At 38.9% G+C, this 18,036-nt stretch overlaps 1 protein-coding gene across 9 annotated transcripts in view; it reads right to left on the reverse strand.

Annotated features, from left to right (window-relative positions):
* The window catches only part of NRXN3 (neurexin 3), a 1,617,293-nt gene that overhangs the window by 378,967 nt on the left and 1,220,290 nt on the right, over positions 1-18,036 (reverse strand). For all 9 annotated transcript variants that reach the window (XM_060166202.1, XM_060166193.1, XM_060166220.1 and 6 more), the window contains one exon: positions 371-552. In XM_060166202.1, the coding sequence (XP_060022185.1) occupies positions 371-552 (182 nt within the window). The remainder of the gene's footprint in view (positions 1-370; positions 553-18,036) is intronic.

The following is an 18,036-nucleotide window of genomic DNA, read 5'->3' on the forward strand; positions in this document are numbered from 1 at the left end:
CTCAAGGTGGCCTTGCTGCTTGCACCAGGTTAAGATGAACCATACCAGGTCAGTCTCTTATTTACACCTAAGTGGTCTGTTAAGTGTTTCATGACAGGTCAAACCACCCAGAAGGGGAGGGAGTCTGGACAGGAAGAGTTTTAAATTTTCTATGCCCGAGGTACCCTCTGGGTATCATGGTTCATATCTGAGGGGTAGAATGAGGCTTAATACACACCACCTCCCGGGTGTGGCTCCAACACACTGAGGCAACGTTACAAGCTTGCGCCCCTTTGCCATGTCTATCTAGAATGTTCCAGTGCATTTATCTGCCTCGCCAACTCAGACCACCAGGAAGACAAGAGAATCCAGGCCACAGTCCAGTACTCACAATGTGAAGCTGAAGGAAGTCCCCGAGGCCTGGGGCGCTGTCTATGCGCACCAAGATGCCGTCCTTCACGGTGGTGCTGAAGCCCACAGCCAGGCGGTCAGAGCGCGTGCTGGGCCTGTCATTGGCCGGCCAGGTGTAGAGGATGAGGCCTCCACTTTTCCCAAAGATGTACGTGGCACCAGCTGCGAAAGCAAGGAGAGAGGGAGCCGTCAGGACCCTGCAGTGCGTATTGCCAGCTGTGGGTACACTGCTGAGACCCTGCACAGGCAGCTGTGGCGAGAAATGGCCGCCACGTGCCAGAATATGGTGACCAAGAGGGATGGCATCCAAAGGCTTGGAAGACGGCTGTCACCCCAAATTAAAGACGCAGGCAAAATGAGTTAATAACGAAGCCGATGCTAGCCAGAGACGTTCCTCGCATCTTCAGATCCTGCTGTAGAAGGGCAGAGGGCAGATAACATGCTGTGTCTGAGAGCTTTGCTACCTTGGGACAAACAACTTTTCTGCCTTCTTCAATCTACGCCAGGGCAGGCAGGAGATAGGAAACTAGTTCCCCCATCTCTTAGCTATCAGAATATTCTGGTCAGTGGAGTAGGGAGCAGTTCCAGGAAGGCCACACAAAACTAAAGGTAACGTGGAAGTCCAAAGCCGTTATTCCTTTCCTGCCTGTGCCCTCTGTCACCCTCACAGAAAAGAAAGCCTGAGAAAACCAAGTTACATGACTCAAAGCATTTGCCTATTTCCCTCTTACGTTGCTATAAAAAAGGTGGTAAAAATTAATTCTGGAGGTCTTTAAAAAATTAACTCTATATTTTTTCCCCAAGTTGTGGTGTTTATCCGGTATTCTAGAACAGTTTCTAGCTCCTTTCCAAACTAAATTTCAAAAAGAAGACATAGGAGACATAGGAAAAAACCCTCAATTTAATGAATTTTGATCATGAAAAGCAGTATTATCAATTATGACTAGTGGGTTCAACATTGTTTTTAATATTTACTTGTGTTTTAACTCTTATAATTTATAAACCCAGGGGTTAGTAAAAATATATTGACTTAAAAATACTTAGAAAACAAAGAGGAAGACAAATAAAGAAAATATTTGCATCTCTTAAATTTCAAAAATCTATTTTTACAAACAAGTTTTTAAATCTGAATTTGGGAAAAAGCATGCAGATTTGGTAGCCAGGATAGACTACACCACTGTAGTTTCTATGATTGTGTGTATGTCACCCATAGTGAGTAGTTCCATATGTCACTCATTTCAAAGTTCAGAGAACATCTGGCATTAGATTTTCTTGTGTTTCCCACTGAACATAGTCCAATCCTTGAAACTGTTTTAAAGCACCATTAGACAAGCATTCATATATCTCTAGCATTTACTAAAAATCTCAATCACTGATCAATTTACTTTACAGAGAATATTGGGTTGAATTATGTTGTTTCAAGAAGAAATGAGTTATTCAGCTTGTTTAGAAATGACAGACTAAGCTGCTATGAGGCTAGAATTAGGAGTATATGTCATATGCCATCCTCTTCTAAGGCATGAAGCCACATTGTATTCTGAGGCATATAGAATCTAATTTGTCCTCTTTGAAAGGTCAGTATTCTAGTTGCTCCAATATGATCAGCTTGTGTATTGTATGCAGCATAACATTATTTTCCTTTTACGAGTTTCTCAGTTCTTAGGGGATGGTGTCTGAAATGCCCTCCACAGTCATCTGGAAAATTTGGGATTGTAGTATGGAAAGTTTATGTTTAATTCTACATGCAAAACAATGTTTGTTCCTTATTATCCACCAACACCCTCAAAGATTCTTAAAATTAGAAATGTGGATATAATGATTTACTCTTGATATCTCACCATCTGTGAAGAATTTAAATAATTCCATTTCTGTAGATGATTACAAATGTCATCACCATTCTCTTTACTCTTTATTTGGAAAACTGAAGGTTACTCAGTGATTAATATATAGAATCACCAAAAGTGCAAATCAGCCTGTGACATTTTGTGGCAATTTATAAAATCTTACCCTATTCTATCCTAAATATATAGTGGATTCTGCTACAGAAATAAATCCATACTCTATCAGGAAATAATTTCGTCACTACAGAAAGAAAAAGTCAAAAGTTGATAACAGTACCAACATATACATGGTGCTTTACAGTTTGCAAAAGTGTTTTTCAGATTTATTAGCTGGGTCTTCACAGCAGTTCTATGGAATATTTCATTTGTTAACACTGCTTGGAAACAGAGACCCAAATATCTGACTTAAATAAGTGGCACCTCCTCTAAGTCTCCATCTGGACCCTCGTGCCTCAAAAGCCTGGCTTTACCATATACTAATTGTAGCTTAATATCATTCTACAATAAACTATCCAATGATGTAAAGTTGACTGTACTTCATTTTTTTCACACCTTCTCATAAGAACGAAGCAGAATGAAAACAAAGCCATAACCCCTAAATCTAACATGTTTTCAAAAGCTAGTCTGGCCTTCTCACCATACAAATAACTTTACAAACTTTCTACTCTGCTTATATTTCACCCACTGCCCTGTTCAGTATTCTCAATACAAAGAATACAAAGAGGAAGAGCATTTTAAAAGAAAAATACACAACTTCTTATACGTGGTGGCTAGAAGGTCACTGTGACTTCAATTTTTAAATAAACAAAGAGTGAAACTACACTATGACAATATTACGATAAGTAGAAAGAGAATATGATTTAATTTTTTTTAATTTAAATTATTTTTACTCTGTTGTTGCCTCTGTTGTTCTGAATTTAGGATATCACTATGTTAGATAATTCTAACTTTATAGGTGAAAAAGGCATAAAAGGTACAAAGTCCTTAGCATACAGCTTTTTCTGCTATATAGAAATAAATTTTAAATGTATTCTTGGTACTGAATTTGCTAGTAAGTATGACTAAAGACCCTGAATGCTTCCATAGTCCAATGCTGGCTTTAGAGGAAGTTAATTAATAGTTACAACCCTCTGCTCTGATAACTTGTTATTTTTTTCTTCTTTAATTAGCTTTGTTGTCTTGCATGGTTTTTAAAGATAAATACATGCTTTCTGTTAATTTTAATATAAAATGCCCAGAGTCCCAGGGGGAACATGGAATAACTTTACATTTTCAAATTAAAAAGTTAATTTTATTATTTTTAAATGTGGATTACAAATCAACTTTTTGGGAGCATCCCAGGAACCATAAGAATCCTCTTTAATCCATTAACGATTTTCACTTCTAAGACATGCAATACCTAATCACATGCTTTCTACTCCGAGAAAGAGACTAGCGTTTCTGATTGCTGGTTTCTCACTGTGCTCAGTATGCTGGTACTAAGATCATGCTACATTTATTAATAATCAGAACCAGGGAAATTTCCTGCTTGCTAACAAAAAGTGATTCATTCAACTTATGAAAAACATGCTGTGGTGGTATTTTGGCCATTTAACATTGCAGGGTTTGCAAGTTTGCAAGCAGCTGAAGTTGCTTTGCTGAGTTCCAACCAACACAGTATTTCAGGAATGGAATCTCCACACTGTCACCATTAGCCATGATAAGGTGGATATACTCATCTTCAAATAGTCAACAAGCATGACATGTTTTATAACACACAACTTCTTTTGTCTCAAAAGCACCAACAATGGGTGTGGCTTATTGTTTTCATAACTGGACAGCTCGCTACTGGGATGGAGCTGATGGTGATTTTGGCAGCTCCATATACGTAGAGCATATTACTTTTCTGGATACCAACAGGAATAGAATCATGGTCCACTTTAAGATTTACACTAGATATAAAAATAATATATATATACATATGTGCATTAATATGCATGTATGTGTGTGTGTGTATGTATGTGTATAAAAAAAGGAAAGTTTAGTTAGAAAATAGAATAGACTACCTGGAATTAATTTATTTTTATTTTATTTTATTTTATTTAAAATAAATTATTTTATTTTATTTTATTTAAAATAAATTATTTTTATTTTCCCTATCAAATAATTATAAATAAAATGGCTCCAGAAAAGCATTTATATATAATGTCGGTTATATATTTATGTTTAAAAACAACAAATTAGCTCTTTCTGAAATAATGTTCAGTTGGTATTAAAATGGAACAAGTTTGGAAGCATCTCCCAAGGGAGACCTGAAAGAGTTAAGTTTAAAGAGAACTAACAGGGAACTATACTCAGTATTTTGGAATAACCTATATGGGAAAAGAATCTGAAAAAGAATATATATATAAAATATATACATACTATATATATAATATGTACATATATAATATATATAATATGTATATATAATATGTACATATTATATATATTATATATACATATTTTATATATATATAAACCGAATCACTTGGCTGTACACCTAAAACTAACACAACATTGTAAATCAACTATACTTCAATAATAAATGAATTCAAATAGAAAACTTATAGAGAACTAGATAATTTGCTAGTAGAAGAGTATAGCAGGTAGAATAATAAATTAAGTAATAAGTATAAGTCTTAGCATGCAAACCACCTGGTAGGTAAACTAGAATAAGAAACAAGATGTCAGACTCCTTCTCTGGTGCTCTTTGAACACTGCCTGAGAATTTAGTATAAAATATCAAGGCACCAAGGTATGACTGTCTACCTCTATTATATCAGGTTCCTATTCCTTATTTCTATTTTATTACTCTTTCATCAAAACCTTATTCACATTTGCATTCTTTACTGTAAATTGGTAAATCCTTTTGGAAAATAGATTATCAAGGACATAAAATATATTATGCCAGTAGATGTAGTTATTGCTATTAACTTACAATTATCTTTTATTCATATCAATTATCATACAGATAATAAAACCAAAATGGAAAGACTTTGAAAATGACAAGTATCTCCTCTAGGAAATGAAGATATATAGAGCTCAAGGGTCTCGTAATGACTGATGACTTGAAAAACACAGTTTCTCAATTTCTTTTACATATTTAGTTTGCTCCATGGGTCCCCTTACAGACACCCCTGGCTCTTTTGGGAGTGTTCGTAACAGTAGGGTCTTATAATTCCATAGCTTTAAATGGGTTTCAAACTGCTTTCTTTGGGAGCATCTCATTTGATGTCTCTTTCCCCAGTACCCACTGAAGTGTTAATGGCAAATATTTTTGTTACTGTTTTAAAGAAAAGTAAACAAAGGCTCATAGAGATCAAATGACTTGATTTGGTGTTAAGTGTTGGAATTGAGAGTAGAGCCGGATCTTCCCTTTCTTAATTCTGCCTTCTCCCCTCCGCAGGGGAGAAGCTGTCCTGCTGACCCATGGGATGTATGATAGCTTCCCTAAAGGAATTCCTGGAGACCAAGAGCTCCACGAGGAGAAGGGGAGGGTAAATAACAGATGAAAAAAACTATGAACAACAAAATGTCTGCATTACAGAGGGAGCCACGAGGGAATACGAGATACGTGACATAGATTTCAGAAAGAGCCCTGCAATGTATTTATTCAATGTATGGTTTATTATGATCTACTTTTTCTACTCCAAAATTTTAAAAATAAACACCAAAACCGATGATAAAGTAGCCTTAAATAAAGCAAAACTGAAGGGACTGAACATTAAGAGAGAAATTTCATGTATTTTAAAGAACATCCTTTATCTTTGGCAAAGAAATGATCAGATTTACTGCTCAGCTAACTGAGGAACTGACAACATTGCCTGAGTCAAGTACATCATTGGGGAGATCCAAGCCCCATTTCTTAAACAATGCTCAGGCAAGGTAAGGGCTCTCTCCATAAGGGGCAATTTCTTTCTCTTTCTTAAAGAAAGAATGATTAAAACCAAAGGGCATTAAGCCAGAAAACACGGAGGCAACATTTCAGAGCATATCCCTCTATTAGAGAGAAAGTATATGAGGCTCTATACATTAAAACTGATCTAAAGTAAAGCTTCCAGGGACACACTTAAACTTCCCCCTGCTTAAAAGAATTTTCACAAGCTCATTATTTTTTCCTTTGGGGCAATTATTTCTTTCACAAACCTCTGGTAGTGCTTCACAATGCTAATTATGATACTAATGTTACTACTAATATCAATAATCATACTAGCTATATGTTTGAATCACTCACTATATATTATAGCATACAGTATAATATTTCAAATTCCTATATCTTTCATTTTAGATACTGTTGCTATATTAGTTTGTTAGGGGCTGCCATAAACAAGGTGCCACAGACTGGGTGACTTAAAAAACAGAAATTTATTTCCTCACATTTCTAGAAGCTAGAATTCCGAGATCAAGGTGTCAGCAGGGTTGATTTCTTCTAAGGCCTGTCTCCTTGGCTTCTAAATGTTCTTCTCCCTCCCTGTGTCACCACGTGGCCTATCATCTTTACCATCTGTGTCCTAATTTCCTCTTCTTATAAGGATACCAGTCACATTGGATTCGGGCCCACCCTAATGACCTCATTTTAACTTAATTACCTCTTTAGAGACTCTATCTCCAATTACAGTTATAGTCTGAGGTAGTGGAGGTTATGACTTTAACATATAAATTTTGAGGGGACACAATTCAGCCTGTAACAGTCACTCTTCCAGTTTTAAAGATGAGGAAAGCTATATATAGAATGAGGTTAAAAACAAAAAATAAAAAACAAAAAAAAACTTGCCTAGGACCCAAAGAAATCAGGAATTTAATCCAGATCTATCTAACTTAATGATCTACATTCTTTTTACTGTGTCAAACTGTATGCCCTAATATGTTTCCTTTGACTTTACCTATGTATCTGTGTGGGGATGGGGATAATGATGGAGAGAAGAAAGACAATGGTTTGCTAACATGTGGCAAAAAATAAACAACAGCAAACAAGATGGAAACTCAATTCCCATGCAATGGAAATGGCAGTAGAGGGCTGATCCAGATCATTTTATCTTACTTAAATGACAATGGTTTAATATGAAGTTGTTCTCTATCAAGTATACAAAGCAAGGTCAGACAATAGCCTATTCCTGATTAATTACTCCATACTCATAAAATTCTAAATTATGAAGAGTGGACTCTATAATGAGGTTTATTTCAGAGATTAACTATAGTCAACTTAATTTAACTTTCATAACTGAGCTAGTTTTTTATATAGCAAAACAAAGTAAGTCCTAGGAAATTACACAGTATTCAGGTTTAAGAAAATATATATATTAAGTCTTACTGTCAAACAAAATGAAAATTCAGAACCCTTCTGTACCATGAGCTCCTGAAGGACAGGGTTGTTTAATTTATCTCTCTATCAACACTGTGAATGCTCAGGAAATAAATGCTGCTGAATTAATCAATAAAACTTGGCTCAGCTATACTTTCATATCTTCACACTGTCATTCAGGCATCTTCCCATTAATCCATCTCAGTTTTATGTCATTTCATCTCATTGTGGAAATATTTTATAAATACTCATCAATTAGGGTTCACAACATCTCCTACGATGGAATAGCTTCCAATTTATAAAAGAAATCTAACTGCAAAGACATTTGAATGATATTTCTTTGGTGAATTTTTGGCAGGCTCAGATAAGAAAATCACAACCACTTTTAGTCAAATTGTTTTATGTTTACCCTTCAGTTCCTAAATTACATTGAAAACTGTTTTCAGGATATATATTTCATATATATATGAAAATACATCTTAGATTTAACAAGAATACACAGTAGAAAAGCAAAGTAACATATTTAAGAATGGCAATGTTATCATTCTATTTTACAGAGCATTAACTAAGTGCAAAGACTTTATATACATTTGTCCTTAGGCGAAATATAAATGAATGAAAAGAAAAATAAAAATGATCATTTTATAATAACTCAACAGCCTCTTCTGTAGCAGTTTTTGGAACTCATTCCTTCTGAGGACATCTCATGGGACATAGCTAGAATAAAAGGGAGGTTCAGAGTGCATTTAACTGCCTTCTTTTCCTCCCTTTATTCCACAGCTTTGAAACACCTTCTGTAATAAGAGCAATCAAGGGATTTCTAAGTACTGAATAATCTGTGAAAAAGAAATATAGATGAAGAGTAGTTGCTTATTTCCAGTGCTTTGATTTAAATTCTTGATTTATATGGACTTCACACTTTGAAGGGGCCAGGGAATATAAACAGATGACCCTGGGGTATTTATGGTTCTAATTCGTAAAACATGGTATTCGCGAAAAAGTTGGCTAATATTTTTAAGAGTTATTACTCCTGCTTCTGTGAGACACATATCTCTTAATCACAGAACCTATGTCAGAGTTAGGCAAAAGGAAGAACCTTCAACTATGAAGGTCCCTTCTCTGTATCTATCATGATCATTTATCTTCACTGTGCCTAGTTGCCCGATGATTAAGAAAGTGATAATACCACTCCTGCCCACGGATCTCAGAGAGCTGGAGTAAGGATCAAAGTAGCTATCAGATCACTTATATGTGGAATCTAAAAGATGACACAAATGAACTTATTTACAAATCAGAAACAGAGTCACAGACATAACGAACAGACTTGTGGTTTCCAAGAGGGAGGGACGTTGGGGAAGCATGGATTAGGAGTTTGGGATTAGCAGATGCAAACTATTATATATAGAATGGATAAACAATAAGGTCCTGTATAGCACAGGGAACTATATTCGATATCCTGTGATAAACCATAACGGAAAACAATATGAAAAAGAATATATATACGTAAAACTGAATCACTTTGCTGTACAGCAGAAATTAACACAACACTGTAAATCAACTGTATTTCAGTAAAATGAATTTAAATAAATAGCTATCAGGTACACTATACAGTACTCTAGAAATAGTTTCGTGGGGCTTCCGGGAAGATGGCGGAAGAGTAAGACGCGGAGATCACCTTCCTCCCCACAGATACACCAGAAATACATCTACACGTGGAACAACTCCTACAGAACACCTACTGAACGCTGGCAGAAGACCTCAGACCTCTCAAAAGGCAAGAAACCCCCCACGTACCTGGGTAGGTCAAAAGAAAAAAGAAAAAAACAGAGACAAAAGAACAGGGACGGGACCCGCACCAGTGGGAGCGAGCTGTGAAGGAGGAAAGGTCTCCACACGCTAGAAGCCCCTTCGCGGGCGGAGACTGCGGGTGGCAGAGGGGGGAAGCTTCGGTGCCGCGGAGGAGAGCACAGCTACAGGGGTGCGGAGGGAAAAGCGGAGAGATTCCCGCACAGACAATCAGGGCCGACCAGCACTCACCAGGCCGAGAGGCTTGTCTGCTCACTTGCCGGGGCTGGCGGGGCCTGGAGTTGAGGCTCGGGCTTCGGTCGGAGCGCCGGGAGAGGACTGGGGTTGGCGGCGTGAGTACTGCCTGCAGGGGGTTAGTGCGCCACAGCTGGCCGGGAGGGAGTCGGGGAAAAGTGTGGACCTGCCGAAGAGGCAGGAGACTTTTTCTCCCCTCTGTTTCCTGGTGCGCGAGGAGAGGGGATTAAGAGCGCTGCTTAAAGGAGCTCCAGAGACGGGCGCGAGCCGCGGCTAAAAGCGCGGACCCCAGAGACGGGCATGAGACGCTAAGGCCGCTGCTACCGCCACCAAGAAGCCTGTGTGCGAGCACAGGTCACTCTCCACACACCCCTTCCGGGGAGGCTGTGCAGCCCGCCACTGCCAGGGTCCCGGGATCCAGGGACAACTACCCCGGGAGAATGCACGGCGCGCCTCAGGCTGGTGCAACGTCACGCTGGCCTCGGCCGCCGCAGGCCCGCCCCGCACGCCGTGCCCCTCCCTCCCCCCCGGCCTAGTGAGCCAGAGGCCCCGAATCAGCGGCTCCTTTAACCCCGTCCTGTCTGAGCGAAGAACAGACGCCCTCCGGCAACCAACACGCAGAGGCGGGGCCAAATCCAAAGCTGAGCCCCTGGGAGCTGTGAGAACAAAGAAGAGAAAGGGAAATCTCTCCCAGCAGCCTCAGAAGCAGCGGATTAAAGCTCCTCAATCAACTTGATGTACCCTGCATCCGTGGAATACCTGAATAGACAACGAATCATCCCAAATTAAGGAGGTGGACTTTGAGAGCAAGATTTATGATTTTTTCCCCTTTTCCTGTTTTTGTGAGAGTGTATGTGTATGCTTCTGTGTGAGATTTTGTCTGTATAGCTTTGCTTCCACCATTTGTCCTAGGGTTCTATCTGGCCGTTTTAAGAATTCAGAGTCATGATATTAAAATGATCCAAAATCTTGGAAATAGAATGGAGAAAATACAAGAAAAGCTTCACAAGGACCTAGAAGAACTAAAGAGCAAACAAACAGTGATGAACAGCACAATAAAGGAAATTAAAAATTCTCTAGAATGGATCAATAGCAGAATAATTGAGGCAGAAGGACGGATAAGTGACCTGGAAGATAAAATAGTGGAAATAACTACCTCAGAGCAGAATAAAGAAAAAAGAAGAAAAGAATTGAGAACAGTCTCAGAGAACTCTGGGACAACATTAAATGCACCATTCGAATTATAGGGGTCCCAGAAGAAGAAGAGAAAAAGAAAGGGACTGAAAAAATATTTCAAGAAATTATAGTTGAACACTTCCCTAATATGGGAAAGGAAATAGTCAATCAAGTCTAGGAAGCACAGAGAGTCCCATACAAGATAAATCCAAGGAGAAACATACCAAGACACATATTAATCAAACTATCAAAAATAGAATCCAAAGAAAAAATATTAAAAGCAGCAAGGGAAAAGCAACAAATAATATACAAGGGAACCCCCATAAATTAACAGCTGATCCTTCAGCAGAAACTCTGCAAGCCAGAAGGGAGTGGCATGACATATTTAAAGAGATGAAAGGGAAAAACCTACAACCAAGATTACTCTACCCAGCAAGGATCTCATTCAGGTTTGATGAAGAAATTAAAACCTTTACAGGCAAGCAAAAGCTAAGAGAATTCAGCACCACCAAACCAGCTTTACAACAAATACTAAAGGAACTTCTCTAGGCAGCAAACACAAGAGAAGGAAAAGACCTACAATAACAAACCCCAAACAATTAAGAAAATGGTAATAGGAACATACCTATTGATAATTACCTTAAATGTACATGGATTGAATGCTCCAACGAAAAGACATAGACTGCCTGAGTAGATGCAAAAACAAGACCCCTACATACGCTGTCTATAAGAGACCCACAGCAGACCTAGGGACACATACAGACTGAAAGTGAGAGGTTAGAAAAAGATATTCCATGCAAATGGAAATCAAAAGAAAGCCGGAGGGCTTCCCTGGTGGTGCAGTGGTTGGGAGTCCACCTGCCAATGCAGGGGACGCGGGTTCGTGCCCCCGTCCGGGAGGATCCCATGTGCCGTGGAGCGGCTGGGCCCATGCATCCAGAGCCTGTGCTCCGCAGCGGGAGAGGACACAGTGGTGAGAGGCCCGCGCACTGCAAAAAAAAAAAGAAAAGCTGGAGTAGCAATTCTCATATCAGAAAAAATAGACTTTAAAATAAAGACTATTACAAGAGACAAAGAAGGACACTACATAATGATCAAGTGGTCAATCCAAGAAGAAGATATAACAATTGTAAAAATTTATGCACCCAACATAGGGGCACCTCAATACATAAGGCAAATGCTAACAGCCATAAAAGGAGAAATCGACAGTAACACAATCACAGTAGGGGACTTTAACACCCCGCTTTCACCAATGGACAGATCATCCGAAATGAAAGTAAATAAGGAAACACAAGCTTTAAATGATACATTAAACAAGATGTACGTAGTTGATATTTATAGGACATTCCATCCAAAAACAACAGAATACTCTTTCTTCTCAAGTGCTAATGGAACATTGTCCAGGATAGATCATATCTTGAGTCACAAATCAAGCTTTGGTAAATTTAAGAAAATTGAAATTGTATCAAGTATGTTTTCCCACCACACTATGAGACTAGATATCAATTACAAATACACAGAGGCTAAACAATACACAACTAAATAAACAAGATATCACTGAAGATATCAAAGGGGAAATCAGAAAATTAAAGATGATACAAACAGATGGAGGGATATACCATGTTCTTGGACTGGAAGAATAAACATTGTGAAAATGACTATACTACCCAAAGCAATCTACAGATTCAATGAAATCCCTGTCAAGCAACCAATGGCATTTTTTTTTTTTTTTTTTTTTTTTTGTGGTACACGGGCCTCTCACTGTTGTGGGCTCTCATGTTGCGGAGCACAGGCTCCGGACACACAGGCTCAGTGGCCATGGCTCACAGGCCTAGCCGCCCCATGGCATGTGAGATCTTCCCGGACCGGGGCACGAACCCATGTCCCCTGTATCAGCAGGTGGATTCTCAACCACTGCGCCACCAGGGAAGCCCCAATGGCATTTTTTACAGCACTAGAAAAAACAATTTTATTGTATGGAAACACAAAAGACTCCAAATAGCCAAAGCAATCTTGAGAAAGAAAAACGGAGCTGGAAGAATCAGGCTCCCTGACTTCAGACTATACTACAAAGCTGCAGTAATCAAGACAGTATGGTACTGGCACAAAAACAGAAACATAGAGCAATGGAACAGGATAGAAAGCCCAGAGATAAACCCACACACATATGGTCACCTTATCTTTGATAAAGATGGCAAGAATATACAATGGAGAAAAGACAGCCTCTTCAATAAGTGGTGCTAGAAAAACTGGACAGTTACATGTAAAAGAATGAAATTAGAACACTTCCTAACACCATACACAAAAATAAATTCAAAATGGATTAAAGACCTAAATGTAAGGCCAGACACTATAAAACTCTTAGCGGAAAACAGAGGCAGAACACTCTATGATATAAATCACAGCAAGATCCTTTTTGACCTACCTCCTAGAGGAATGGAAATAAAAACAAAAATAAACAAATGGGACCTAATGAAACTTAAAAGCTTTTGCACAGCAAAGGAAACCATAAACAAGACCAAAAGACAACTCTCAGAATGGGAGAAAATATTTCCAAATGAAGCAACTGACAAACGATTAATCTCCAAAATATATAAGCAGCTCAATATCAAAAAAACAAACAGCCCAATCCAAAAATGGGCAGAAGACCTAAATAGATGTTTCTCCTAAGAAGATATACGGATTGCCAACAAACAGATGAAAGGATGCTCAACATCACTAACCATTAGAGAAATGCAAATCAAAACTACAATGAGGGGGCTTCCCTGGTGGCGCAGTGGTTGAGAGTCTGCCTGCCGATGCAGGAGACACGGGTTCATGCCCCGGTCCGGGAAGATCCCACATGCCGCAGAGCGGCTGGGCCCGTGAGCCATGGCTGCTGATCCTGTGCGTCCGGAGCCTGTGCTCCGCAGCGGGAGAGGCCACAACAGTGAGAGGTCCGCGTAACCCCAAAACAAAAACAAAACAAAACAAAAAACTACAATGAGGTATCACCTCATACCAGTCAGAATGGCCATCATCAAAAAATCTACAAACAATAAATGCTGGACAGGGTGTGGAGAAAAGGGAACCCTCTTGCATTGTTGGTGGGAATATAAATTGATACAGCCACTATGGAGAACAGTATGGAGGTTCCTTAAAAAACTAAAAATAGAATTACCATATGACCTAGCAATCCCACTACTGGGCATATACCCTGAGAAAACCATAATTCAAAAAGAATCAGGTTCCACAATGGTCATTGCAGTACTATTTTCAATAGCCAGGACATGGAAGCAACCTAAGTGTCCATTGACAGATGAATGGATAAAGAAGATGTGGCACATGTATACAATGGAATATTACTCAGCCATAAAAAGAAACGAAATTGAGTCATTTGTATTGAGGTAGATGGACCTAGAATCTGTCATACAGAGTGAAGTAAGTCAGAAAGAGAAAAACAAATACCGTATGCTAACACATATATATGGAATCTAAAAAAAAAAAAAAAAGGTTCTGATGAACCTAGGGCCAGGACAGGAATAAAGATGCAGACATAGAGAACGGACTTGAAGACACGGGGAGAGGGAAGGGTAAGCTGGGACAAAGTGAGAGAGTGGCACTGACATATATACAACTACCTAATGTAAAATACATAGCTAGTGGGAAGCAGCTGCATAGCACAGGGAGATCAGCTCAGTGCTTTGTGACCACCTAGAGGGGTGGGATAGGGAGTGTGGGAGGGAGACGCAAGAGGGAAGGGATATGGGGATATATGTATACATATAGCTGATTCACTTTGTTAAACAGCGGAAACTAACACAACATTGTAAAGCAATTATACGCCAATAAAGATGTTAAAAAGAAAATAAGCTACAAGAATGTATCGTACAACATGGGCAGTATAGCCATTTATCTTATAATAACTATAAATGGAGTACAATCTTTAAAAATTTTAAATCACTATATTGCATACCTGTAACATATCACATTGTATAGCTACTGTATTTCAATAAAAATATAGTACCTGGCACAGAGTAAAAATTCAATAAATGTTGGTGGCAATGTAAAAGCAAAAAATTAAAAAAAATAAAATGAGAACATGTCAAAGGAAAAAAAAAGGTTTGTACTGTCTTGGGCTGCAGAAGTATTTACTTGATTTTAAAGGGGCGGGGGAAAGGACATTCTGCTTGGAGGCTATAAGCAAAGATGTGAAAGAGCACAGTGTATTTTGGAAACACAAACAGCATCATCTCTGATGTGGTGTGCAGGCTGAAGAGCTGAAGACAGGTGTGGAAAATAGGCTAGTGAGAGCAGTGCCGAGTATGAATGCCATATAAAGGTTTTTTTACTTTAGTAGACAAGCCAGTATCTTAGTAGACAAGCCACGTCTTTATAGTGTTTTCTCTTTTGTAGTAACAAAAATATTTCAAGGATTACACCTACTATAACATACTTTCCACCAAATATGTTTTCAGCTGTCTGAAACATATAACTTTTACTTAGTAAATATGTTAACAGAAGTTCTTTAAAAAAACAATTGTAATGTTTAGAAAGTTTCAAAATGACTATTTCGGTCAGTGGAGAAGCATCATCTTATCTGCATTCGAGGAAAATAACTCTGGCTGTGGTGTGGAAGATGGAAGGAGACAAAAGTGTGTGCACGTGGGTCTAGAAGGAGGCACTGCCATAGCCAGGATGTAAGAGATGCAAGTGGAGCCTGGGTCAGTGTGAATGAGAAATGAGAAGAAGTGGATACTGAAGATGTGAAGAATAAAAGGACTTGGTGATCCATGTGATATTTGGGGAAGAAAAAAGGAAGGAGTTGAGGATGGTTCAGAGTTCTCAAATTTGGGCAAATGAAACTGTAGATAAAAAAGGAAGCACAGCTTAGGGCATGAAAGTGGTAAGTTTAATTTGGTTATGGAGTGGTTATTGAGTCTTGAGTGCCGGTAGATAATCGTTTAAGGGTTCTGTTAGAACTTCACAACTATAAAGGACCAGTGCCATGATTTTAAGCCCCAAGTGAGACTGTGATACTGTATCATCATAAAAATGCACCCAGATCGTGCTCGACAATCTCCCAAGTACATATTATTTGGCATTTGGAAGACCTGAAGGTATGTACATTGATTTGCTTAAATAATATCCAGTGAACATAAAGCTATTTGCCTTTCTCTCCGATCTCCATTCACAAAGCCAGGCTGCAAGTCTACAAAAACTAATTTCCCGGGCCCCCTTCTTAGTTCTACTATGATAACTTTAGCATCGATTCAACAGTACAGATATGACATTCTGCAAATAAACAGCAGTCACTTCCATCAAAGCTTGAAGATTTGTTATGATTGATATGTTCAGACATACCAGTCTCTTTTTAGAAAATGCAATTTTATGGAAAAATACAAGATAATTGGTCTTGAGCTCTTGCAATAAACTTAGATAGCACCTGCCGTATTTAAATTAATACGTGCTTCTCCCTGTTAGATTAAGCCTTCCGATTAAGTCAGTCATGTGAAAAGATTCAGGCATTGCCCACGTGCACTCAGATTGGAAGCTTTTTTTTCATGTGGGTATTTTTTTTTTAATGATGTGATACTTGTCCATCTACTAAGTAAAGGAAATTGAAAGTTCTTTATTCAGCCATATATCCTGTCTGTCCTTATCTCTCAGCTTCAGCTTTTGCCTCACCTTGTGTCACATAGGTGGTAGGTTTTATTGGGCACTGGAAGATTCTCCAAAGCAATGACCCAGTATCTGAAACCTCCGTGTGAACACTGGGTCTGCTTCCCAGAGATCACATACACATCACTCTCGAGGATTTATTCCCTTTCCCATTGTCCCCATTTCCTCTGACTTTACCTGCCATGGTACAGATCAAGAAACTCAGAGAATAGCTTTGCTTCTTTTAATCTCTCTTAAACCAGCAGCAAGAACGAATCAGACTCACATGGCTGGAGCAGCAGAATGTAAAGTGCTAAGGTTGGCATTTCAATCGGCCCTCCGACTTCCAGAGACAGCCTGGATAACGAGGTGTGAAGAGGTTCCTTCCAGTGAACAAATTAAAGCTCAAAAGGTCTACCTTCATTGAAGCAATTGGTGACCTAGAGGCACAGCTGGTATGATTTCTTCAGCAAGAAGGGAACACATTTTCTCTGAAGGGGGTCCTCTTACTGGTCACAACCAGTGATGATCCAATTTCTCTAATTTACCCATTCAACTCCATCCCTTAACATGTGTCCAAAGTTTTAGTTTAAAGTGAGCATTCTTCTTAAAGTCATAAACTCTGGGGAGAAGGCCACAAACAACAGAAGTACAAAGACATCTATGTGGAAGTCACAGTCACAGATTGTGCTATTATTTTTTAGATGATCCCTATTTCGCAGTCAAAGATGACAATACAGAGCTAGCACCCATGTGATGCCAGAGCTTGTTGCCCAGCAGGGGTCAGAGATTTGCACTGACATGATCAGATTATGAGTTCCTTGCAGTCGATGGTGAAGTCATGTGCTTCTTTGTGTCCTCATGATGGCTGATCCCGTGCTGGACACATAAAATCATGTGGTGTAACAGTTGGAAGGAGAATCTGAGAGGTACCAGTTGATGTCCTCATTTACAGATGCAAATACCGAGGCCCAAAGAGGTTACAGAATTGGTCCAAGGTCAAAGCTGATGAGTGGCAGAGCCAAGTTAGAACTCCTCTTCCCTGATTCCAGTCCACTGCCCTTCCTATAGTCTTTCTGCTGCCTCTGAATTAGGTGCTTAAGAAAAACTTGCTTACTGATCAATTTTAATTTACACACCATTATATAAGGATACGGTTTGGATAGTAAGAATCACTATAGCAGGTTTAACGTGTGTGTGTGTGTGTGTGTGTGTGTGTGTGTGTGTGTGTGTGTGTGTGAGAGAGAGAGAGAGAGAGAGAGAGAGAGAGAGAGAGAGAGAGAGAGAGAATACAGAATAAGATTTTTATTACATATTTAACAGTACATGTAGCCACACACTAAAGAATTACCTGACTCACAGTGAACCCAAACAGCATTTGGGCTTTTAGATGTTAGAGTAATGTGTATGAGAGAGAGAGGGAGAGAGAGAAAATATGTACATGTGTGTATATGTGACAAACATGTGACAAGAAATGGGTGCAAGGGAGAAGACAGAAATGAGATCACATATCATTCTCTGTTACATCAGTATTTACTCTGCATGTACATGTTTCATTGGGTACACAATGATCTGAAGCCTCATTTTTGAATACATGAAATAACAAATCTTATATAAAGGAGCCCT

The sequence above is a fragment of the Lagenorhynchus albirostris genome, chromosome 1, assembly GCF_949774975.1.
Source record: "Lagenorhynchus albirostris chromosome 1, mLagAlb1.1, whole genome shotgun sequence".
NCBI lineage: Eukaryota > Metazoa > Chordata > Mammalia > Artiodactyla > Delphinidae > Lagenorhynchus > Lagenorhynchus albirostris.